General features: G+C 39.7%; 1 protein-coding gene across 9 annotated transcripts in view; it reads right to left on the reverse strand.

Moving 5' to 3' along the window:
- The window catches only part of LOC140483049 (girdin-like), a 376,157-nt gene that overhangs the window by 294,173 nt on the left and 54,179 nt on the right, over positions 1-27,805 (reverse strand). For all 9 annotated transcript variants that reach the window (XM_072580957.1, XM_072580958.1, XM_072580956.1 and 6 more), the window contains exons 4-5: positions 13,912-13,981; positions 5,237-5,295 (exon numbers count right to left, since the gene is read on the reverse strand). In XM_072580957.1, the coding sequence (XP_072437058.1) occupies positions 5,237-5,295; positions 13,912-13,981 (129 nt within the window). The remainder of the gene's footprint in view (positions 1-5,236; positions 5,296-13,911; positions 13,982-27,805) is intronic.

A 27,805-nucleotide genomic window follows, 5' to 3' on the forward strand; every position in this document is an offset into this window, starting at 1 on the left:
CCCTCAGGATAGAAGACAAGACAGAAGTGGAATGTTCTCATGGCGCTGCATCCTGGACTTGTCTCCATCTCAAGCTTCAATTTCCCCTGCAGCAACAAGTTGTAGATCAGTCTCCAATTCTTCAAATCCAAATTGCTTTGCAAGAGCAACACTATCTTCTTTGATTGCTGGAAGCTCCTTTGATGATTCAAAGTCTTTAAGATAATGATGAAAATCTGGAGAGGCTTCCACCAAACTGCATCCAAGTAGTCCTTAAATGACACCACCTCAGGCCTCAACAGTGATGTCAATAGCATTCCTAATGTTAAAGCTATTCCAAGATTGAAGAACCCTGTCCTCATTACTATCCTCAGTAGCTGCAATCAGCTTCCTGAATGTGCGCCTTAAATAATAAACTTTAAAAGTTGCCATTGCACCCTGGTCTTTGGGTTGAATGAGAAAGATTGCGTTCAGAGGTAGAAATAGCACTCTGTTTTCAGAAAGCTCATCAATGACGAGAGGATGGCCTGGTGCATTGTCTAGAATGAGGAGTATCTTGAAATCCAAATCTTTTCTCCAGCAATAATTTCGAAAACATTCTCGAAAATATCAACAATATTCCAGCTCTTTTGCTTGACCTGAAGTAAACAGGTGAAGTGGACTTAACATAACTAGGATTGGAATTGCATAATAACCAACGGGAGTTCATGTTTTAAAAATTTGTTCCTCAAGATAGACGGTGGCAATGGAAGGTTGTTTTTCAGACTGGAGGCCTGTGACCAGTGGAGTACCACAAGGATCAGTGCTGGGTCCTCTACATTTCATCATTTATATTAATGATTTGGATGTGAGCATAAGAGGTATCGTTAGTAAGTTTGCAGATGACACCAAAATTGGAGGTATAGTGAACAGCAAAGAAGGTTACCTCAGATTACAACTGGATCTTGACCAGATGGGCCAATGAGCTAAGGAGTAGCAGATGGAATTTAAATTTAAATAAATGTGAGATGCTGCATTTTGGGAAAGCAAATCTTAGCAGGACTTATACACTTAATGGCAAGGTTCCAGGGAGTGTTGCTGAACAGAGACCTTGGAGTGCAGGTTCAGAGTTCCTTGAAAGTGGAGTCGCAGGTAGATAGTACAGTGAAGGCGGCGTTTGGTATGCTTTCTTGTATTGGTCGGAGTACTGAGTACAGGAGTTGGGAGGTCATGTTGCAGCTGTACAGGACATTGGTTAGGCCACTGTTGGAATATTGCATGCAATTCTGGTCTCCTTCCTATTGTAAGGATGTTGTGAAACATGAAAGGGTTCAGAAAGATTTACAAGGATGTTGCCAGGGTTGGAGGATTTGAACTATAGGGAGAGGCTGAATGGTCTGGGTCTGTTTTCCCTGGAGCGTCAGAGGCTGAGCGGGGAACCTTATAGAGGTTTACAATATCATAAAGGGCATGGACAGGATAAATAGACAAAGTCCCTTCCTGGGGTGGGGGTGTCCAGAACTAGAGGGCATAGGTTTAGGGTGAGAGGGGAAAGATATAAAAGAGACCTAAGGGGCAACTTTTTCACGCAGAGGGTGGTGTATGGAATGAGCTACTATAGGAAGTGGTGGAGGCTAGTACGATTGCAACATTTAAAAGGCATTTGGATGGGTATATGAATAGGTAGGGTTTGGAGGGATATGGGCCAGGTGCTGGCAGTGGGACTAGATTGGGTTGGGATATGTGGTCAGCACAGACGAGTTGGACCGAAGGGTCTTTCCGTGCTGCACATGTCAATGACTAATGACTAATGACTAATGACTAATGACTAATGACTAATGACTAATGACTAATGACTAATGACTAATGACTAATGACTAATGACTAATGACTAATGACTAATTCACCAATCACATTACAGCCAAATTGCATTGAAGAAACACATGTTACAGCAGAACAACCTGTAATTACAAAACACAGCAGGAGAATGATAAAAGATGGCCAGTGAAACACAGTAAGGCTCATTACTATCAAACACATGAAAAAGTAATGCACAAAAAAACCTCAGATTGAAATCTAAAACTGTTAAATGACTCATCAAAACGTGGAAAATACATCAAAGGAACCAGGGCAATCGATTCTGATTCACAGAGATGGAGCATTACTTGCTCCAGAAGAGTTGACCCTATCTAGAAGCAAACTACGTTTATATATGTGCAACATTAAAAATATTCAAAGGCCCTTAATGATGAATAAGGTCAGAGAATGTGGGTCAGGAGACAACTGGCAGCAAGGATTGTTAGCTGGATAGAAGACAAAAATGGATGTGGGAATAACGACAAAAAGTCTGCGAGCATAAGGACAGAAGTGGTCTTACATAAGAATCAATGCTGGAACCAACACTTTTCAGAATTTTACCATTTTTCCCTTCAATAGCATTACCATATCCTTGAACAACATCCCGGAAGTCACCATTAACCAAAAAATGAATTACACTAGCTATACAAATACTGCTACAACAACAGCAAGTCAGAAAGTAGAAATTATGAAACATGTAACTCATCTCCAGTCTCTCTAATGCCTGTCTACTATCTACAAGGCTCAAGTGTAAAATGTGACAGAAATGCTCTCCACTTACTTGGGTGACAGAACAGCTTCCACTAACCATCCTCACCACTCATTCTTTCCACCACCACGTGCAGTGACTGCAATGTGTATATCTATTACATGATGAGTTCCAGCAATTCACCCAGACTCCTTCAACAGCACAATCCAAATCACAACTTCTACCATGTAGAAGGATATATGGAGCAGAAGCAATGGAAGACCACCAAAATGTTCTCCTCCAAGACACATACCATCTTGACCTGGAATTATGTCACCGTTCCTTTGTCGTCACCAGGTCAAAATCCTGAAAAATCCATTCCCAATTGCACTTGATTGACTGCAGCAGCTCAGGAAAGCAGATCACCACCACTTTCTCAAGGGCAATTAGGGACAGACAATGAATGATAGTCCTTCCATCAATGCTCACATTCCACAAACAAATGAAACAAACTACACAAATAATTTGCTCATTAGAATCAAAAACACAATTAATACATTTGTATATACCAACAAACTGGTGGTGGAAAGGGTTATTCAATATTGAGGAGATTACAATAAAATACAGGAGGACATGAATAAATTTAGGAAAATAACTAGCAACTCCAAGTCAAACAAATAAATGTGAAGTCGTGAATTTTGGAAGGAAGAATGGGGCAGCAGAAGAGTGCAGGGTGATCATTTGGAAGGTAGGTACATGAATTACAGATGTTCAATTGTAAACATATCAAATCACAAAAAGTTACAGGTCAGTAAAGCCATAAAAAAGCCAATATAACAAGTCTTAACTTCTAGAGAGATTAGGCAGAAAAGTTGTAAAGTTGTGTGAATTGAAATTTATTTACAACATGCTTAAAGCATACTTGGTAAGCAGTTCCAGTTGCCATATTTAAAACAAAATCAGAAAGGGTGCAGAGTATGGATGCCAACAAAAAAATGCCTAGATTCATATGTTAGGAAAGGAGTGACAGACTGGACCTTATTTTTCAGATAAAAATAATGAGTGTATTAGATTTAGATTTAGGCTTGATTGTCACATGTACTCAAGTACGGGGTACAAGTGTACAATGTTGCCATGTGGTTTTCAAAGTTATGAAAACTCAAGAGGGCTTGGTGATGGAGAAAACTTTTGCCCTGTAAGAAAGAGCAGAATTAAAGATGGTCAACAAGAAATACAATAGGAAATTTAGAAGCAACTATTTTAACCAAAAGGCAGCAAGAATGTGGAACTCACTACCGCAGGGGTTTTACAATTTGTAGCACAGAAGGAGGCCATTTTTCTCATCATATCACTACCAGTCAATAAAGATCTGACTACATAAATTCCAGTTTACAGTTCATGACCATAGCCCTGCAAGTTACAACATTGCAAGTGAATATCTAAATACAGCTTTAGCAGTGAGGATTTCTGACTCAATTAGCTATCAGGCAGTCGAGCTACAGACTTCCACTGCTCTCTGGGTGAACAAAGTTAGTTCTATTCACCTTTTAGATTCAAGGTGAAAGGTAGAAGGGTATGTGGCCTGATTATTCACCTCTTACTATTTGAAAACTGAGGTATAATTTGGAAGGTTCCAGCATAACCTCTCTGCTTTTATATTCTATGTCTTGTGTAATAAACATAAGCATCCCATATATCCTGTTAACTACCTTTATGTACCTGCCCAGTGAAGTGGGAGATGGCACGGCACAGGGTGACACTAGGCACACAGACACACAAGATGGCCGCTGAACCATAAGTTGGCCGTTTGACACACAAGATGGAGAGAGATAGCAGTGCTAACACAGACACTGCCAGGTGCCACCAGAATGCCAGCACAATGCACTCACAACCTAGTGGTTTAGTTTAAGGTGGGTGAGGGAGAGAATACACATGAGTAGCTTATACTGCCCGCCGAAGTATCTGGGTCCTGCCAACACCATTGATAGAAATGCTAACAGCTTGATACGGGCTCAATACAAAGTGCAAATAGCCAGGGCTGCAGTAATCGTCCTTCTCCAGAAGAGCGATTAGCGCCCATTCCTAGAGCAATGGACTTCTGCGCAGACATTGAAACTGACAATGTCTGCATCAAAACTGAATGTCTGCATCAAAACTATCAACAATTCTGCATTATTTACAACAAACTATGTTAGAGAGACAATAACCTCATCACTGACCTATTATAAATCACAAAACGTATTAAAGTATCTTGACATGTGCTCCAGATTGAGAGAAGTCACAGCTGACCACTGTGCTGTTGGTGTCTTTCTCTCCATGGAGCACCGGTATTTCCTTGTACAATAAACTCTGTCGTTGAACCCAGACTCTGACTCCAAGACTAGTGATTTTCCCCACAACACCTATGACCTTCAGAATTCCTTGTGACCTTTTGCAGATTTTTTTGAAATTGTCCAATTGGAAAAGACAGAAGTAATTTGACTATGCTGTTACCAACCGAAATAACTGATTAAGATAAAATGGGGAAAAGGTATCATCAGGTGGGTTCACATTAAGCATAGTGATACAAAAAATAAAGTCATGCCAGAAGACATTCAACGTTATAATCTACCCTAAAAGAGCTTTTCATTTTAATATTCTTTGGTCTTGACAAATTTTAACTTGAAATGAATTTCAAAAATAAATTGGCTAGCAAATTTTTGATTGAAAAAAGTAAAAATAAACACTACCAACCTGAACAGCACAGCCTAGCAGAAGCAAAAGTAGTTTCTTCATCTCTTCAATACCCTGCTCTGAAACAAAGCAACCACCACAGTTAACCACCATAATTCAACTACACATAGGTAGCTTCAAATAGGTCAACATATTGTGTAAAAATCTGCAGTTCTGTTAATTGTAATTAACAATAATGAAAGAAATATAATGAAACATTAAACATTAAGCTGTCCCTGATCGCTTCATAAATGAACAATGAGAACATCACATAATTGGACAGATTGACATAGCTGGAGTTTGGTCAATGATTCAATTGCAAGAGACAGAAAATAAAGATTTTGTATATTGGCTAAATGCATTTTTTAAACATGTATACTATATACGTGATCTATAGCAACAAATTCTACTTTAAATATTTATTACTTATAAAACAGATTTTCTTTCATAACCTAGGATTTTATTCTTAATTTTTATTCTTAATTTAGACTATTGCATTACAGTCAACTATAATAGTTATTTTTCACCATGGTATGTTCGGTGCACAAATTTGGAAAATCCTTTGCCAGTAGGATTCTGTGAAACGTAATACACTGATAATGCATAAACTTATTGAATGGTGGAGCAGGCCCAAAGGACCAAAGCATCCAACTCCTGCTCTGAAGTTCTGTTACACAAAAATAGACTTCAGATGTTAGACCCACTTATATTTGCAATTTGGGTGTTATTTCTTTGCTGACATTTCTTAACATGTCATTTTATAGGGATCTGGAAACGTATAGGCCAACAGATATCCATTTCACTCAAATATTGGTCCTTAAATTCAATCCATCCAACTATTGTCATAGATAAACAGAAATTGCAGTGAACTTGAGTTTCAGTGTGGTATGTCATCACCCTCATCCTTTTATCTATCTTCACTGCCACCACTCTTCACTTGTCAAGATGAAGTTTCACAATAGTGTGGACATTTGTTCATCTTGTAGACAAACAAAAAAGCTTTTCAACTTTAAACAGCTAAAATTGGAGAAGAAAATGACATCAATGTTGCTGGTGGAACTTCAGTATGTGAATGCCAATCTCTGCTTTATGCACTCAGAAAACTTTAAAATCTCATTTAAATCCTTCATGAAGCATACCAAAAAATTGGTCTCACCCTCAACCTCAAGAAGACTCTAATCCTTTAAGAATCTATCCCAGGTCAGATTCTGGTCCATTCTCAATTAAGATTAATTGAGAAGTTCTCACATGTCTGGAACATTTCCCCTACCTGGGAAGCTACCTCTCATCTATGGCTGATAATGTAGAGCTTTAATTTTGCATCCAATTCGCATGCCCCACGTAGACGCTTAAAGACGACAGTCTTTGATAAGCTTAACATTCATGCTGATATCAAGATCATTGCATGTAAGGCAATCATCCTTACAACTCTTCGAATTGGCTTTGGTATTTGGATTATCTACAGTTGCCACCTCAAGGTCCTTCACAAGTACCATCAAAACTATGTACTCTCCACATCAGCTGGAAGGACAGGCACATTAATAGCACCAGCATCGAGGTCATGATCATCCAAAACTAATTCCACAGGCCTAATTACATAATTAGGATGCCAGAGTTCTGAATGTCAAACCAAATCATTTTCACCCAATTCAAGAAAGGCATTTGACCACGAGGAGGAAAGAGAAAGCATTTCAAAGACTCTCTGAAGTCTTGCCTCAGGAAATGCAACATAGAATTCAACATTTGAGAGACCATTGTCCAGAAGAAACTGACTTGGGAGGAACCTCTTATATTAAGGACACAATTCTTTCAGAACACTCATCTGTAAGAGCAAGTACAGAAAGGAATGCTCACGGCCAAAGACCAATTCCGCCTCCCAGAAACATCAGCTAAGTATGCGTGGCCAGAGATGCAACATAAATGTTCAGGCTCATCAGCCATGCAAAGACTTACAGAAGCCATGAGCAGTGACAAGGAATTTCCTAGATGGACAATCATACACATTAGCAAGTGATTGCTGATGATAACCTGCAATTTGGGTTTTATTTCTTTGCAATCATCCCTTGTTTATAGTTTATATGGGATCTGCACATTCACAAATGAAGAACTGAGTGTGGCCACCAGATGCCCATTCCACACAGAATTATTGACTCAAATTCAATCCATCCAAATGTTGTTATCATGGATGTTAAAGAAAAACGGATTTTCAGCATGGTTTCACATTTGAAAATTATCATTGCCGATGTGATGAAATTATAGCCTGTGGTTCTGTTCACAGAGCTGGGAATTTGTGTTGCTGACGTTTCGTCCCCTGTCTAGGTGACATTCTCAGTGCTTGGGAGCCTCCTGTGAAGCGCTTCTGTGATCTTTCCTCCTGCATTTGTAGTGGTTTGAATCTGCCGCTTTCGGTTGTCAGTTCCAGCTGTCTGCTGCAGTGGTCGGTATATTGGGTCCAGGTCGATGTGTTTTTTGATAGAGTCTGTGGATGAGTGCTATGCCTCTAGGAATTCCCTGGCTGTTCTGTTTGGCTTGTCCTATAATAGTAGAGTTGTCCCAGTCGAATTTATGTTGCTTGTCGTCTGTGTGTGTGGCTACTAAGGATAGCTGGTCGTGTCGTTTCGTGGCTAGTTGGTGTTCATGGATGCGGATCGTTAGCCGTCTTCCTGTTTGTCCTATGTCGTGTTTTGTGCAGTCCTTTCATGGGATTTTGTACACTACATTACCCAGCATGAGCAAAACCAATGTAGTGTACAAAATCCCATGAAAGGACTGCACAAAACACGACATAGGACAAACAGGAAGACGGCTAACGATCCGCATCCATGAACACCAACTAGCCACGAAACGACACGACCAGCTATCCTTAGTAGCCACACACGCAGATGACAAGCAACATGAATTCGACTGGAACAACTCTACTATTATAGGACAAGCCAAACAGAGAACAGCCAGGGAATTCCTAGAGGCATGGCACTCATCCACAGATTCAATCAATAAGCACATCGACCTGGACCCAATATACCGACCACTGCAGCAGACAGCTGGAACTGACAACCGGAAGCGGCAGATTCAAACCACTACAAATGCCGGAGGAAAGATCATAGAAGCGCTTCACAGGAGGCTCCCAAGCACTGAGAATGTCACCTAGACAGGGGACGAAACGTCAGCAACACAAATTTCCAGCTCGGCGAACAGAACCACAACAACGAGCACCCGAGCTACAATTCTTCTCACAAACTTTGAAAATTATAGCCTATCACGTACTACTATGAATCTAGATGTTTCACGCTGTGGTTTCCAAACCTTTCCACTTCAAAGCTTAGATCATTAGTGAGAGAACCTGGAGGACCTCTAATACAAGTCTTCAAATTAATAAGATGTCTGTAGAGTAGGTAGCGAGCATATGTTCCCATTTGTGAAAGGATGAAGGACTAAATATTTAAGGAACTTCGCAAAAGAAGCAAAGAAGTGCAGGTTCATAGCTCCTTGAAAGTACAGTTGCAGGTAGATACGATGGTGAAGGCCACTGTTGGAATATTGCGTGCAATTCTGGTCTCCTTCCTATCGGAAAGATGTTGCGAAACTTGAAAGGGTTTAGAAGAGATTTACAAGGATGTTGCCAGGATTGGAGGAGTTGAGCTATAGGGAGAGGCTGAACAGGCTGGGGCTGTTTTCCCTGGAGCATTGGAGGCTCAGGGGTGACCTTATAGAGGTTTACAAAGTTATGAGGGGCATGGATAGGATAAATAGGCAAAGTCTTTTCCCAGGGATCGGGGAGTCCAAAACTAGAGGACATAGGTTTAGGGTGGGAGGGGAAGATATAAAAGAGATCTAAGGGGCAACTTTTTCCACAGAGGGTGGTACATGTATGGAATGAGCTGCCAGAGGAAGTGATGGAGGCTGGTACAATTGCGACATTTAAAAGGCATTTGGTTGGGTACACGAATATGAAGGGTTTGGAGGGATATGGACCAGGTGCTGGCAGGTGGGACTAGATTGGGTTGGGATGTATGGTTGGCATGGACAGGTTGGACCGAAGGGTCTGTTTCCATGCTGTACATCTCTATGACTCTGAGAAGAGGAGTAACATTTTTACTAACTAGTTAGAGTCTGGAATGTGCTGTCACCAATTATGGTAAAGACATTTTCAATTAAAAAGGAAATTAGATGGTTATTTGGAAAGGAACAATGTGCACAGTTACAGGGAGAGGCAGGAGAGTGGCATTGAGTTTTTTTTGGGAAAGTCAGCGCAGATATGATGGGCTAAATGGCCTTCATCAGCAACTGCAATATTCAGTGATCCTATTTTGTGACACTGGCAGCATAGATTAAACACCCACGAATTTCAAAGTGACACGAGTTTGGAGTTTTTGCTTCTGTCTGATGAAGAATCACTGGAAGATGGTCATTTTGGCATTGAGATCTTTTGATAGCTTCTGAGTCAACTTAGAGTGAAGCAAGTGTGTAGTATTAATCGGGGATTTTAACTTTAACATAGATTGGGAGAGAAAAGTCAAAAAAAGTAGTGAAAGTCTGCACTGTGTCCTTGATAGTTTCCTAAAGCAATGTGACCTGCATGCAACAATTAACATCGGACTTAGTAATGAGAAGATATAATTAGTAACCTAACTGTGCGTGAACGTTTATCAAATAGTGATCCTAACGCAATCAAGTTCAATATAGTGTTTGAAAGTGAAATGCATGAATGTCTGTAGGTTGACTTTGACAAGATGAGACAGTAAATTCAGAAAATCTGCCAAATGTGTAAAACAACTGAAGAAAAATGAAGGCTGCTTAAAGAAACATTTAAAACTAGTGCCTTTCAACACACACAACCCTATGAAAAATTGCACGTCACTGTTATTTAAGAAGGAGCAAAAGAAGAAATCAGGGGTGTACAGACCAGTTGGCTTACATTCTGTGGTGGGAAAATTATTGGAATCCATAAAATCAAGGCTGGGGTAAATAAACACCTTGAACACTCAGTTTATCAGGGAAAGCCAGCATGGATTAATGACAGGTGGGTAATGCCTAACAAATCTTTCTGAATTTTTTGAAGTGATTAAAACAATGGACAGGGGAATGTCTATGGATATTGTTTATACAGATGTCAAGAGACATTTGATAAAGTATCACATAAGGGACTGTTGACTAAGGTACAAGCCCACAGAATTGTGACGGACATTGCTAGAAAATTGGTTGAGTGGCAGGTGACAGAAAGTAGGGATAATAAACAGATATTCAAATCTGCAGAATGTGGCCAGTGGTGTCCCACAAGATCTGAGGTAGGGCCTCAATTATTCACATTATTTATTAATGACTTGGACAATGGCATGGAAAGTCATATATACAAATTTGCTGATGACACAAAGTTAGGTGGCATTGTAGACAGTGAGATGATAGCATAAAATCATGAAGGCATATTGATAGACTAAGTGAATGGCAAAACTGTGGTAGATAGAATTCAATGTAAGCAAGTGTGAGGTTATCCATTTTGGACTGAAAAATGTTAGATCAAGATTCTTTCTAGATGGTATGGAGTTAAATGCAGTGAATGTTCAAAGAGACTTGAGCGCTCAGGCACAGATTTTTAAAGTGTCACAGACAGATGCAGAGAATAATCAAGAAATCTAATGGAACACTATTCTTTAAATACGGAGGTCTGGAGCACAAGCATGCAAATGTTGTGCTGCATTAATACAAAATCCCAGACCTCGGCACCACACCTTAGGAGCAATGTGTTGTCATTGGAGACAGTACAATGTAAATTTACAAGATTGATACATGGACTTGAGATTCAGTTCAGAGGAGAGATTATATAAACTAGGCCTGTTTTCTCTGAAATTGAGAGAGAGTTAAGGGTGACTTGCTCAAAGCCTTCAAGATATTTACAGGAAGAGACAGGGTTGACAAAGATAAACTATTTCCACTGCTTGTGGATTCTAGAACTAGTACAGAATAACACAACCCTACAGTCAGGAATGAAGGCCATTCAGCCCTTTGGGTCCATACTGACCCTCTGAAGAGCATCCCACCCTTCCCATCGCCAATCCACCTAGCCTGCACGTTTGAATTGTGGGCGGAAACTGGAGCACCCAGGAGAAACCCACACAATGGGAGAGAATGTACAAACTCTACATAGACAGTCACCAGTCACCAGAGGGTAGAATCGCCCCTGATGCTGAGGCAGCAAAGCTACTGTGCTGACCAACTATAAGGCATGGTCTGAGAATTAGGACCAGATCATTAAGGAGCGATGTTAGGAAGCATTTTTACACAAAAAAGGTGGTAGATAGAGTCAGAGAGATACAGGATCAAAACAGATCCCTCCGTCCAACTCATCCATGTCAACAGATATCCTAAATAAATCTAGTGCCATTTGCCAGAATTTGGCCCACGTCCCTCTGAACACTTCCTATTCATATACCCATCCAGATGCCTTGCAAATATTGCAACTGTACCTGCCTCCATCACTTCCTCTAGCAGCTCATTCCATACACACACTACCTTCTGCATGAAATAGTTGCCACCTAGGATCCTTTTACATCTTTCCTCTCTCACCCCAAACCTATATCCTCCAGGTTTTAGATTCCCCCTACTCTGGGGAAAAGACCTCGACTATTCATCTATCCATGCCTCATGATTTTATAGACCTCTATAAAGGTCTCCCTTCAGCCTCCAACATTCCAAGGAAAATAGCCCTAGCCCATCCAGCCTCTCCCTATAGCTCAAACCCTCCAAGCCTGACAACATCTTGTAAGTCTTTTCTGAACGCTCTCAAGTTTGATAACATCTTTACTAGAGCAGGGAGACCAGAATTGAATAGTTTTCCAAAAGTGGCCTAATCAAATGTCCTATACAGTCACATGACCTCCCAACACCTATATTCAATGCACTGACCAATAAGGCAAGAATACCACATTCTTCACTATTTGTGACTCCACTTTCAAGGAAGTATGAACCTGCATCCCAAGGTCTCTTTGTTCGGCAACACTCCCCAGGACCTTACCATTAAGTGCAGAATTCATGCCCTGATTTGCCCTACCAAAATGTTGGCATCATTGTTCCACAAACAGCAGCAGATGCAGGATCAGTTGTTAATTTTAAGCCTGGGATGGATAGAATTTTGTTAAGCAAAATGTTTTAAAGATATGGGCCAAGACAGACACATGGAGTAAGGCTACAGATCAGCTGTGATCTCACTGAATGGTGGCACAGAATTGGGCTTGCTGAATGGTCTACTCCTGCGCCTACACAAAAAGGTACGAAAGGATACAAAGATAGGTTGTTTAAATGGAGAGCGAAGGTGCAAATTATACAGAATCTAAAAGACAGAGGAGGTTTAAGGAGCTAAAGGCATGTTCTTAATTATGAAATTTACAACAAAGATCATGATATATTCACTTCTGTTCCTCTTAAAAAGGGAAATACTCACTACCAAAGGTGAGATTAAAATGAATAGATTTACTTAGGAGTGAGCATACAGCTAATACTAAAACAATACTAAAAATACTAAAACAGCAACATGCAGAATACGGATGTAGGTTTGCTCGCTGAGCAGGAAGAATATATCATTTGCAGAATATCTCACTTAAGTAAAACAAAGAACAAGTAAGTTCACATGGTGTGAAATGCTCACTGAAAATAATTATTCAATGCTGCACAGGACATTGGTTAGGCCACGGTTCGAATATTGTGTGCAATTCTGGTCTCCTTCCTATTGGAAAGATGTTGTGAAACTTGAAAGGGTTCAGAAAAGATTTACAAGGATGTTGCCGGGGTTGGAGGATTTGAGCTATAGGGAGAGGCTGAAAAGGCTGGGGCTGTATTCCCTGGAGTGTCGAAGGCGGAGGAGTGACCTTATAGAGGTTTACAAAATAATGAGGGGCATGGATAGGGTAAATAGACAAAGTCTTTTCGCTGGGGTTGGTGAGTCCAGAACTAGAGGGCATAGGTTTAGGGCGAGAGGGGAAAGATATAAGAGGGACCTAAGAGGCAACTTTTTCCACAGAGTGGTACGTATATGGAATGAGCTGCCAGAGGAAGTCATGGAGGCTGGTACAATTGCAACATTTAGATGGGTATATAAATAGGAGGAGTTTGGAGGGATATGGGCTGGGTGCTGGCAAGTGGGACTAGATTGGGTTGGGATATCTGGTCAGCATGGACGAGTTGGACCGAAGGGTCTGTTTCCATGCTGTACATCTCTATGACTCTATAAATGCCAAATTGAAGTTGTGTGTCAATGACATTTGTAAACTTCCATGATATAAAGTAATATTTGGATGACTTTAATTACAAAGATTCTGCAGAACTAAATCCAACAAATCAATCTTAGGAATTCTTTCACATCACAGGAATGCTTGCAGATCTACAAACAACTAGAAAGCACTACAGAACTCACACCTTGTAGGGAAAGAAGGAGTTGTATGTAATTATACTTAAAAAAAAATCTCTATTTATTCAGCCAGTTTGACTATGTATACATGGCTGCTCACACAAACGAAGACTCAAACAGAATAGATATCTGGTTGCCAGTTGATTCTACAACCAGTTAAAAATATTAATACATACCAGAGAAATTCAGAGTTCTATCCAGATTTATAGCTGGTTGAAGTTAAATCTTTATTTTTTAAAAATCCTTCATCATATAACATTACAAATTAAACAACTGTATTACAATCATATGAACTTACCTGTGAGGGGGGTTCGGCCCAGGACAAGGACATTCGGTAGAGACATCATAATTAACTGCTGTAAAGTCTCCTGCAGATTTTAAGAAAAGCTTTAATCCACACAATACTTAGAAAAGAGACTTTTTTAAAAAAATACAAGTACTGGAAATCCCTAGTATTATGTTTCTTTTCCTAAACTAAATTGCCAAAAAAATGTTGGTACTTATAAAAGCTATTGGAAGTCTGCGCCGAAACGTCCCATCCGGGTTGACTAATCCAACTGATTACTAAGAAGAGAGAGAAATTATGAAAAATCTATTAAAACTAAAATATTTCAACAATAAAAAAAATACAGGTACTTTTTGCAAATTATAATAAGTCCTTGCAAAAACAACTAAAACCTACCATGCTATATATTGTACCAAAGACTAGCATAGACTACCTATTTTTCATAGCTCAAATCATACTCAAATTTTTATACACAATATCCAATAATCTATTTGGAAACAATAGTTTTAAATGACAACCTATGCTCCACTACTAAGCTACAGTACACAAGATGTTGGGTTCCAAACAACAGCACCATTTAATGTCCTCCAAACAGTGAGCATACATAGCTGCACAAATAAATACCAATTACTAGACAAAAGTCAAGATGTAGTTTTACAACCAATAAAAAAAAGCAATAAATATCAAAACAGATCAAAGATCTTCACACAATTTTACTACAACCTTGCATGCAATGTAAGGCTTCAAGAAGAGAGCTCTTTAACGCAAATAGGTGACCAAGCAGAAAGAGAAAAATGAGAACCAAGACAGGAAGGCCTATATCAACTAGCTGTTCAGAGTAACATGGACCGACTGCTTGGGAAGGTGCCAGCTCGAGAAGTGGAAGCTACAATACTAAATTTTGAAGGAACAAAAATTAAGAAATATTATTCTTAAACCTCAGAACAAAATACTTAATCAGCTCAATTACTTTTGGATGAGACTTTGAACGCAAGCTCCATGTATCCCACAGATCTACTTAAAAGGCATTTCACCTCAGCCAACACCATAATCGCCATTCATCTTAATGCTTCTTACCGAGTATAAATTAATTCCCACGATTTCCTACATTAGTGAAGTAGTTGGTGAAGCACTTTGAGATTGTTAAGTAACATATTATGCAAGCTCTTAGTTTGTTTTGAATTTTAGTGACTTCAGTTATATAGAAAGAAAACTGAACACAAGAGAAATCGCAGTGCATTGAAGTGATTTTGGGAAGAAACTCCCTTTAACTCAAAAAAGCAGGCTTTTAATTGTTCATGGTCACATGTTTACAGTTTAGTTATAATACATAACATATGTCACAATATGATTTTCTTAAGTGTTTTAGGGCAAACTGATATCAGAAGAGATGCTCGGCAAACAATGTTTTTTTTAATTTTAAATTATAAATGCACAATAACCAACATATCAGCATTTATTGTTCAGCATTTCGAGTCAGGTGTCAATAGCCTTGAGGCATCTTTCAACACTAGAAAAATCACTACTTTTCTACTTAAACCAATAAAGTACAATTAACAGAAAGCAGCCAATATGAAAAAAGTGTTCTGCTTAAAATATACAAGCCTTCAGATAAAAAGCTTGCTGTAAAACAAAAGGTTCCTTTTCAAGATCAAACATAGTTCTATATCAATTCAAGTGTGTGTATTTCACAGTCAATTACTTGTTTTGACAAAAAAATTATGAAAACCCTGTGCTTAACAAGTGTACAAGGCTGGAAAATGCACCAGCAAGTACTATCAGGTCAGCATTAAGTCCCTGTTCTGTTGAAAATGCTTATTTAATCCAAGCTCAAGCTCATAATAGCACCCATTACAGCAGCAAATTTGAAACTATATTGAACCTGGTTCTAACATTGCAGGTGAGGACTTTATACATAGAGTAAAAATTTTGTTCTACTTATATGTAAGGTAATTTATGCCTATTGAGCAACAGTAATGCTACACAGAAAATGATTATAACTGATTACTTGATAAAATGAAACTCAGCCAAAATACTTTCAAAATTAAACTTGCCATAAGAATATGAAATTCAACTTAAAACAAAAACATTAACAAAGCCTAATAACTCGCATTCAGTATTGTAGGACAGCAATCATTGCACAACATGGGAGAGTTTTATATTGAATTGATTAGGTTAACGAGATTACCATTACTAAACAAATCTGTTTTCCATTTTTTAAAAATTAAAAATCTGACAGAACATCAAGTAACGGACAGGTATCCTTGCAGTGCATCAAGTTCATTTGGAACTGGAGTGATTCCCCATATACCACAGCACAAAATGATTTTAGTTCTTGAGATAAAAGATCTGCTGCTGGCTCATCATCTCACCTTGCAATTTTAATAGTAAATTTGAGTACAAGCACAATTCAGAATTTTCATTGTCGGAATGACTGGCAGCATTAACCAATTAACTGATCAATGAAATAAAAATAAAATCAGAAAAAGCGCCATTTGTGAAAAGGTGAACTATACAGAATTCTAAGAAAATGCCTTGAACTTCTACAGTTTAATTTTATTGACATTCTGCAGGAAGCTGAATGAGTACAAATGATATACCACCTTCTCATTTACCAAGCTGCTTTTGTTTACTAGCAATTTTCCTTCAAAAAAGAAAATTATATACCCATCATTATTCAACAAACTTCTTCCACCCAATAATCTCCACTATCTGATGCCAATAATCTAACAGGTTTCTCCATGTTCTTTAAGCAGTTTCAATCTAATAGAAACACCATTGTTCATGTAACATCAGGTTGCCAGCATCATCATACACGCAAAATAGCTAAGCCTATAATAGATAGGCAGCTAAAATACCACATACTGAGATCTTAGAACAACTGCAGAGAAAGACAAGTACCACAATTAAGATTTAGAGGTATATTAAAGCAGAAACGTCAGACATGATTTTGTTTTGTTTAGCAGTACAAGAAACTTAATGGCTTTATTTCTATCATTATCATTGCTCCATTTTCAGTGATAAAGCTCCAAACACAATACTCACTTCCTTCCAGCATTGGGATTTTCAACTTTAAAAGAGAAAGTACATAGGCTTTGATCTGTAAGACTTTTAATAACATCATTGGAATAAATCAATTACCTTAACATAATAAAACTTCAAATGAGTCAGTTGAGGGGAGTACAAAATCTAAAACTTGAAATGAACTTCAGTACTAGGCTATTTTAATTTCTTCTTCAAGCTCAATGCCCAAAAGTAGGTCTAACTCATGTAAGACAAGGAGGCAGGTTCCAAGTCATCTCAGCTTCAATAGGGATTAAATCTATTGACAGAAATCTGAACCATATCAGCCAACTAGCCCAAGGAGTCAGGCATGTTGTGACAACATTTTTGGATGTTCTAGTCCAGTGCCATGAATTTGGATAAACCCTCTAAGTCCAGCACGTGGCTGACAAGGAATTTCTCACAATCTATCACCTGCATATGTTGTAAGGAATTAGTTTAAGAGAACTCCTTCCTTGGTCATCAAGTCCTGGAATGGGACTTGAACTCAAGAGTGACTGGCTCAGAGGCAGGGAAGTTACTCATTGTCCCATAATTCCAGAGATTCATTGGTCAGCTCTCAGCCTATAAAAGAATGGCAACGAACATTTCATTGAAGCTTTTTTCCACCCAATTTCTGTTGAACAAAAAGACTTGAGGTTTGCCCCTATATTAGAGGGATATAGGCCAAGTGGGACCAGCTTAGGTTAGGGCATCTGGTTGGCATGGGGCTGTGGGGGAGGCTGGGGGGAAATGACCTTACAGAGGTTTATAAAATCATGAGGCATGGATAGGATAAATAGACAAGGTCTTTTCCCTGGGGAATCCAGAACTAGAAGGCGTAGGTTTAGGGTGAGAGGGCAAAGATTTAAAAGGGACCTAAGGGGCAACTTTTACATGCAAAGGGCAGTGCATGTATGGAATGAGCTACTAGAGGAAGTGGAGGAGGCTGGTATAATTACAACATATAAAAAGCATCCATATGGATATATGAATAGGAAGTGTTGAGAGGGATATGGGCAAAATGCTGGCAAATGGGACTTAGGTTAGGATGGGACATCTGGTCAGCATGGATGAGTTGGATCAAAGGGTCTGCTTCCTTGCTGTTATCTCTACGACTATGACTCCATGATATTGTTGTCAATAAATGGGAGTAGAAAAATAAAGCTATGGACATTTACAATTTAAAGTGAAGCAGAAGAAGTTTGATTATACCAGTGAAAGCATTATGTGTGGTTTAAGGACCTCCATTATTCAAAAGACATTGAGAATCAACCATTATACTGCAAAGTCGTCCATCGTCTCCCACAGCAGCCTTTGATATAACTTATCTGGACCTATCGATCTATTCACTTTAAGTCTGGTAAAACCTCCAAACCTCTTCATTCCTTTTGTCAAACTACTGAACATGCTCACAATCCCTCTTCCCCAATTCTGAACATATTTACTTCTTCTCTAAAGTGAAGACAGATGTGAAGTACTTGTTTAACACCCTACCAATGTTCTTTAGCTCCATACATCGATTGTCCTTTTGTCCTTAATGCCCTTTGTTCCTAATGGGCTCACCTCTTTCCCTGGTTCTCCCCTTCCCCTTGATTTATAAAATATCTTGAGATTCTTCAAAATCTCAGCTGCCAGTTTTTTTCATGCCCCAATTTGATCTCCAAATCACTTTAAGATCCCCCTGACTTTCTATACTTCACAAGCCTCTGTTGATTTTCTTCCTTTGTACCTGTTAAAAGCTAGAACCAAGATCTGAAATTGCTGGAAAATCTCAGCAGGTCTGGCAGCATCAGTGGACAGAAAGCAGAATTAAAATGTTTCAGGTCCAGTGACCCTTTTTCTGTCTACCAATGCTGCCAGACCTGCTGAGATTTTCCAAAAAATTCAGATTTCACTTCTTATTTCCATCATCCGCAGTTCTTGTAGAAAACCTCTTTTCCTTCTTATCCAGTCCTGAATATTCCTAGACATACAGGGTCTCTGAGCTTGTTGCTCCTATATTTCAACCTAAAAGCAACATGTTGGACCTGTAATCTCACCAATTATATTTTAAATTGCTCCCCCCGCCCCCGTTCTCCTGTCGATTTGTAGAGAAGTAGCTATTCCCAGTCTTTGGTCAGATCCTGCCTTAGGTTAATAAAATCTGCCTTCCCCCAAATTAAAACACTTTTTTTGCAAACCATCTTTTTCCTTTTCCATAAGGAACTTAAACTGACAGTATTGTGATCACTACCAGTAAAATGCTCTTCCACTGATACCTCAAACATTTGCCCAGCTTTGTTCTCCAACACTGCTTCATCCCTTAATGAATCTTTAAGTGTTGACATGAAAAGCTCGGATGACATTTCAAGAAATCTGCTCCCTCTAAACCCTTTACAAAAGGGTTCCAATTAATGTTGGGGAAATTGAAATCCCCAATATAATTACCCTTCTGATGCTTTTATATACCTCAGTGAATTGTCTACATATCTACTTCTCTACCACCAACAATACACTCCCAGCAACATAGCTGTCCCCTTTAATTCTAAATCTTTACCCACAAAGCCTGTTTTGAAACTCTCCCTCACTTCAGGAACTGCCTCAACCTCCTCTCTTACACCCTTCTCTGTCCTGCCTGTAGATCCGATACACCAGTAAGCCGAGTTGCCAATCCTGTACCTTGCTAAGACATGGAAACAGACAGTTAAATCAAATCAGCCTCCGTCTCTGTACTTCCAACACAGTAGAATTAAAATTCTCAGTAACTCTCAACACTGATCTCAACAATTCCTAATCAAACACTTGAATAAACAGTAACTGTGATTAACCAATACCAGACACCAGGTCTATATTGTAAACAAAAGATTTAACTATTTATTAATAAGTACAACAGCTTTAGCAGAACTAATTAATGTCTGATTTAAACTTATACCAAGTCTTCTAATTCTAGTCCCCACTCACACAATGACAGACACATCATTAATAGATGAATCAAAAGGAAAAAGGAAAAAATTGTGACATAACTGTACAGTTAACTTTAGGAGACTCTATAATCCCTAACATCACCAGGATATGGCATCATATAGGTTTGTGACAATAATGAATGCAGATAGCTTCCACTCGGTTCCAAGGAACATTCATTTAATTCTTAAAACAGATTCCATTCTCTGGACTTCCAGTAAGTAGCTGGTGAGAGGACAACCAGGGAACAATCAAACCTTGGCACTGAAGCTTTCAGAAGCACAATCCTTCTGCTCCAAGCAGTCCAAAACCTGTTCAAACTCTGGCCTCTCTAGACTCTGTCTCTGCACAAGGCCCTGGTTAACATTCAATATTTACCATTTGCTTCAGCCAGTGACTATTCTGGAACCAAAGCATCTATAGAGCACTGTTAACAAGAAACCACCTGAAATTAACTTTCAGGCCTAACCTCATGAACAAGTAACATTTTTGTTTGTTCACCATTTTTTAAACAAACTGCTGCTCCTGATCCAAAGATTACCTTTAGCTCTCAGTTCACAAATCGAAATGATAAAGCAGTGAGGGTTCCAACACCCTCCTCCCTCAACCACAGCTGTGATAGCAATATCACCACAATTCCATATGGTTAATCCATACCCTTGACTCATCCATCTTACATACAATACTCCTAACATTAAAGTACAGGGCATCCAGCTTTCCCTTATTCCCTACAAGTTCAACATGGTGGAACTCTCTCTGCCTTGGATCACTTACTAAAATATGCTGCATCCCTCTTGCACTAACACTCTGTGCCCTCCTTTTACCGAACTAGTTTAAGTTCCTCAAACAGGTGTCATGCTTGTACAGATCACACCTTCTCCAGAAATGGTCTCAGTGATCCAGGAATTTAAAATCAACTCTTGACCCATGCATTCATCTGCCCTATTCTCGCTACCATGTGGCATACAAAAATTACAACCTTTGAGGTTCTGCTCTTTAGTCTGCTACCAAGCCCCCTAATCTTTTAATGTAAGACTTTATTCTACCTAAGTGATACCAACATATACCACAACCTGTGCCTTATCACCCTCTCCCTTCAGGATGCCCTGCAGCCACTCAGTAGAATCCCTGATCTTAACACCAGGGAGGCAACAAAACATCCTGGAGTCACGTCTGCGGTTGCAGAAATAGTGCTCCCCTAACTAATAAATCCCCTACCACTATAACTCCTGCTTTCATTTTACTCCCCTCAAGTATAGTCTGGCTGCTGTGGTGAGAGAAACTTGGCTCTACCTACACTCCTTTCAAGGACCAGCACCCTCATCAGCTTCCAAAACGGAAAACTGATTTGAGAGTGGGAACCCATGGGATTTGTGTATTTTCTGCCCTATTCTCTTGGTCTGATTGGTGGTCACCCATTCCCTTCTTTCCTCCAACTCCTTGAGCAGCATTGTGACCACCTCTCTAAACATGCCATCCACATAATATTTAGCCTGGCAAATGTACCAATGTCTCCAGATGCGACATGAGCTCTAAAACACAATTAGTTTTTCTGTAGTTGGGAACACATCATATACATGATCATCAAGGACACTGTAGGGTCCAAACTTCTCACATAGGACAGATCACTTCAACTTCGCTGATCCCACCTGCTATGACTTAAACTTGAACTTATTTAGCCATACAAACTGCTTGCAACCAATAAATCACAAAATAAAACTTAGAAACTATAAACCACAAGACAAAAGGAAAAAAAGCACCTCTTCCCCTTTGCACCAAACTGCCACTGAGCTCCAAATCCCCAAAAAGTGCACACATCCTGCGGATGCGTCTCACTCAAGGTTTGGTCTCTCCCAGCCACATACTCATAACAGCAATGCTAATAAGCATCAAGCTACTAGAGTCAAGGAGGACTTCTGCCAAACTGGGTTGCAGCAGGTATTGAAAGAACAAAAAATGGATAAAAACATCTTGACTTTGTCCTCACAAATCTACCTGTTGAAGATGCATCCATCCAGCAGGGGTGACTACAATATAGTCTTTGTGGAGACAAAAATTCAGAATTCATATTAAGGTATGATCAACTATGCTTTGACAGTACAACTGTTATAATATGATTTATTCAAACAGATCTGGCATCTTAAAACTGAGCTTTAGTAAAGTGCTATAGACATTTAGCAACAACAAAATTGTATTCCACCAATCTGTAATAACGTTCACTCTAAATTATAATAAGACAAACGCTAAGAGGGGAGCATTTTGCAGACAGATGCAGTCCATTAGATTCAAGGTTGTTATGAAAATGACGAGGATGGGCCTGACATTAATGCAGAGAGTCTCTCTCTCTCTCCATTAATGTCAGGCCCATCCTTTTTTTTTCTCTCTCTCTCTCAGGGAGAAAGAAAGGGAGAAAGAAAGGGAGAAAGAAAGGGAGAAAGAAAGGGAGAAAGAAAGGGAGAAAGAAAGGGAGAAAGAAAGGGAGAAAGAAAGGGAGAAAGAAAGGGAGAAAGAAAGGGAGAAAGAAAGGGAGAAAGAAAGGGAGAAAGAAAGGGAGAAAGAAAGGGAGAAAGAGAAAGGGAGAAAGAGAAAGGGGGGGGGAGGGAGGGGGGGGGGAGGAGGGAGGAGAGAGAGGGGGGGTGGGGGGGGGGCGGAGGAGGAGGAGGGGGGGCGGAGGGAGGGGAAATGAAAAGAAGAGAGAGGGTGTTTAATAAGATCATCAGGTATGAACCAGTTGGACTGGGATCAGATACGTTTAGGTAAATCTGTGTCAAAACAGTAGGATGCATTTAAGGAGGAAATGTGGCAAGTACAGTGCGAACATATTACAATAAAAAGTTAAAAAGGTGAGGCCAGCAAACCCAGTGAACCCTGAATATCAATGGACATACAGGAGTGAATAGAGAGAACAAGGGAGTTTTTTTTTAAAATACCAAGGGCCCTCGAGAAGTACAGAATGTACAATTAAGAAGGAAATGAGGTGAGCAAAAAAGGGTACATAAAAGAACAGCAGGCAAAAATCAAAAGGGAAATCCAAAGTCATTTCACAAGTCATGAAGTGTAAAAGGATAAGGCAAATGGAATATTATCCTTCATTGCTAGGATTATGGACTTTAACAATAGGGAGGTTATGCTGCAACTGAACAGAGAGTGTTGATGAGGCCACGCCTGAAGTACTGTTTAGAGTTTTACAGAGAATACATAGAATTGCTAAAGTGTGGAAACAGGCCCTTCGGTCCAACAAGTCCACACCAACCCTCCGAAGCATATCCCACATAGACCCATTCCCCTACCAGATTACTCTACATTTTCCTATGACTAATTCACGTAACCTACACATCCCTGAACACTATGGGCTATTTAGCATGGTCAATTCAGCTAACCTGCACATCTTTGGACTGTGGGAGGAAACCGGAACACACAGAGGAAATCCACACAGACACAGGGAGAATGTGCAAACTCCACACAGACATTCACCCAAGGCTAGGATCAAGTGTGGGTCTCTGGCACTGTGAAGCAGTTCTAACCACTGAGCCACCGTCCCATCGTTTTGGTCTCCTTACTTAAGTAAGGATGTACTGGCACTAGACGGAGTGTGCAGAAGAGGTTCATTTGGTTGATTCTGGAGTTGAGCAGGTTGGTTTATGAAAAGAGATTGAGTAGACTAAGACCCATTGGAATTTAGAAGAATGAGGGGAGATCATAGAGAAACATATAAAAGTATAAAAAGGAATGGATAAGTTTGTAGCAGGAAGCTTGTTTCCATTTGTGATATTAAAGAATTAACTTGCTCTGCTGACCTGCAGGAAATTGGATGCCCCGAGGCTAGGGTGGGATACCTCTGATAGGTTGTAAGAAAATTACATTATAATCTCCTATTATTCAGAGCCATTTACATGGTCACTTCCTTGCCATTCAGAGCAATTTACATTGTCATTTCCTACGAATTACATTTTCATCCCCTATTTAGAAATCAATAAGAACATTAGAGTTGGAATTTGACTACTCCCCTACAGTTACAAAAAAAAGACTTGCAACAGATTTGACCATTAAGGGATGATTTGTATTACATTGTTTCTGGTGATGATGTGGTCACTGCATTGTGTGTTGAATGGCATGTGACTGAGAGGGAGTGACTGGGTGTGGTCTTGTGAGCATTACTGACTGTGATGTAAAGATTTTGTGGAAAGGAAGGACCGTTTCCTTTGTTCAGAGAGCTTCCCTGGACACACTTCACAACCATGGCGACGTGTTCAGGGTTTCTACAAAACTTATATTGTACTGTGCTTAATAAAATTTTGCTTGTTCACAGAAGTTGGTGTGTTGCAGTTGCACCAAGTATGTAAGAATTACAGGAAAAAGAACACAATGGCGGGTGAAGCCAGAACTAGGGGATACAGTTTCAAAATGAGAGAGAGCACATTTCGGATGGAGTTCAACAGAACCTCTTTATCCAAAGGGTTGTGAATCTGTGGAATTCCCTGCCCAGTGAAGCAGTTGAGGCTACCTTGAATGTTTTTAAGGCAAATATAGATAATTCCCTTACAATTCAAAAATCTAAGGGGTGTGCAAGTGAGAGAGCACGAGCACGAGCACGAGCACGAGAGTGATAGCGAGAGAATGATAAGTGCAGCCAACTGCAAGAAAAAGATCAGTCATGATCTTATTGAATGGCAAAGCTGGCTCAACAGGCTGGATGGCCTACTCTGCTCCTAATTCTTACATTCTTATAAGGTGGTAACGTGTGTGTGGAGCCAGAGGATGCATGTAGAGTTCCAAATAAATACTGTATCTGTGTTTACTAGTGAATGCAAGAATGTCAGTACAAAAATCAGAAAGAAGCATGTATATTCCTAAAGAAATTAGCATATAGAGGAGTGGTACAGCAGGCTTAAAATTAGATAAATCTCCAGGGTTGAATCAAAATGTATCCCAGGCTGCAGAGTGAGAGGCAAAGGAGGAAACAACAGGGGTGCTGGAAATAACTTGCAATTCCCTTCTGACCACAGGAGAGGTGTCAGAAATTCAGAATTAGAAGGCTCTTGGTGTGCACGTCCACCAGTTGCTTCAGGTAAGGAACAGGTAGATACAGTGCTTAAGAAGGCATATGGGAATATTTGCCTTTATTAAGTAAAACACAGAGTTTAAGAGCAGGCAGATGATGCTGGAACTATATAAAACTTTGGTTAGACCACCGATAGAGTATTGTAAGCAGTTCTGGAATCCATATTATATGAGGAATGTGACTGCACTGGGAGTGGATTTACTAGGATGTGGCTTTGGCTGGAGAGTTTTAGTTATGGAGGGAGACCAGAGAGACTAGGGTTGTTTTCATAGAATCCCGATTGTGCTGAATGGTCTCTTTCTGCACTCAGACTGCACCGACCCCCAAAAGAGCATCCTACCTAGACCCAGCCCCCTATCCAATCCCAGTAATGCTGCATTTACCAAGGCTGATCCACTTAGCCTTCATAGTCGTGGAGACTATGGACAATTTAGAATTGCCGATCCACCAAACCTGTACCCCGGTGGCATGAAACCAGAACACCTGGCAGAAACCCACCTAACACAGGATGAATGTGCAAACAGACAGTCAGTCTAATCTAGAATCAAACCCAGGTCCCTGGCACTGTGAGGCAATGCTAACCACTGAGTCACCATGCCACCTTGGAACAGAAGAACGAGAGGGGGTTCATGATTGAGTTGCACAGACAGGAAGGAACCTTTCCCCTTAGCAGAAGGATAAATGACCAAAAGCTACTTAAGGTAAGGGCAGAAGGTTTAGAAGAGTAGCAAGGAAAAAGTTTATTATTCAGAGGGTGGTGAGAATCTGGAACTCACAGCCTGCAAGTGTGGTACAAGAGTTTAATTTAAATAAATGCAAAGTGTTGGATTTTGGTAAGACAAATCAGAGTAGGACTTGTACAGTACATGATAGGGCCTGGAGAGTGTTGCCGAACAAGGAGACCTAGGGTACAGGTACATAGTTCCTTCAAAGTGCTGTCACAAGTAGACAGAGTGGTGAAGAAGGCATTTGACACACTTGCCTTCAGTGCATTTACCAATGAGTATAGGAGTTGGGAGGTCATGTTGTAGCTGTACAGGACATTGGTGAGGCCACTTTTAGAATACTGTGTTGTCCAGCCATAAGAATGGTGTTGTTAAACTCGAGAGGACGCAGAAAAGATTTGCACAGATATTGGTGGAATTGAAGGTTTTGAGCAAGCGGGAAAAGTCGAATGGCTGAGGCTATTTTCCTTGCAATGTAGAAGCTGAGGGGTGACCTTACTGATATTTATAAAGTCATGTGGGGCATGGATAGGGTAATAGCCAAGGTCTTTTCCCTGGGGTGCAGAAGTCCAGAACTAGAGGGCATAGGTTTAAAAGGGACCTAAAAGGGTAACAATTTCAGGCAGAAGGTGGTGCACTTATGGAATGAGCTGTCAGAAGTGGTGGTGGCAGCAGTTAAAATTACAACATTCAAAATGCATCTTGGTGGGTACATGAATAGGAAGGGGTTAGAAGGATATGGAAAAAAATGCTGGAAAGTATGACTAGATTAATTTAGGATAGCACAGATGAGTTGGACCGAAGGGACTGTTTCTATGCTATCCAGCTTAATGACTCTACTGAAAGTCTAGTAAACCCATAGAGTTCCCAACTACAAACTGCTGTGGAAGCCAAGTCATTGATTATATTCAAGAAAGAGATAAGTGAATTTTTAGATATGACAGGTCTTAAGGGGTATGGTGAAAAAGTTGTGGTATGGCACTGAGCTGGAGGATCAGCCATGATCATATTCAGTAGTGGACCAGAATTGAAGTGCCAAATGTCCTATGTCTGTTTCTACTTGCAATGTAAACAACATAGATCCTTTGGGAACAGAAATTAAGGCAGCATGATGAGCCAGCTTTCAAAAATACAAATGTTTAGAAATGTTGTATACATAATAGCTTTGAATGAGTTAAGTTGCTGATAAAGTCAAAATAATCTAACAGTTGAACTTTGTCAATGCAACTTGGATGCTATTTTTTAAAAAGCTAATCAATTCAGTTAATAATGTCTACCATAGAGAGTGTACAACAGATCACATTCTGATCTAAGTGAAGCATGTATGAACAGGTATATTATTCAAATTAATAAACTTTCCTTTCAATCAAAATTCTTGGAACATTGTTGGGGATTGGTTTAAATTTAAAATTAAGAGTAGTGAAACACATAAATAGTCATCATGAAAATTGAATCCATTAAAACCAAACACATAAGCTTCCAATTAGTCAGATCTCAAAACTCTGTCATCACATGGAGCTAAATTGAAATAATGTGTTTTTTCTCCATGCTACCAAAACTACGCCCTACAGCTGGGCTTTAAAAAAAGTGAAAACACAGAATGTATTGTAACACTGAATAAATAATAAATGCAACTGTAACAGCTCAATATTTTAGGCCAACTCAAATGAATTAAGTCCATTGTGCCAACCTATTTATGCATGTCTATATTCCAACAGACTACAGTTTTCTTTGGAGCACAATGCTATTCTTCAACAGAGTTGCAGTTAATATACATTATGACAGAGGGTGGTGCGTGTATGGAATGAGCTGCCAAAGGAAGTGGTGGAGGCTGATACAATTACAGCATTTAAAAGGCATCTGTATAGGTATATGAATAGGAAGGATTCAGTGGGATATGGGCCAAGTGCTGACAAACTGGACAAGACAAGGTTAGGATATCTGGTCAGCATGGACGAGTTGGACCGAAGGATCTGTTTCTGTGGTGTACATCTCTATGACTCTGCATATACACTGCAGGTTTAACATGGACCAGTATTAAATAATCATGGGAAATCAGTTTAGAGTAGATAAATGCATTGTGGCTGGTAGGACCTGATGGATTAAAGGGCCATTTTCTGTGTTGTGTATATCA

The sequence above is a fragment of the Chiloscyllium punctatum genome, chromosome 11, assembly GCF_047496795.1.
Source record: "Chiloscyllium punctatum isolate Juve2018m chromosome 11, sChiPun1.3, whole genome shotgun sequence".
Lineage (NCBI taxonomy): Eukaryota > Metazoa > Chordata > Chondrichthyes > Orectolobiformes > Hemiscylliidae > Chiloscyllium > Chiloscyllium punctatum.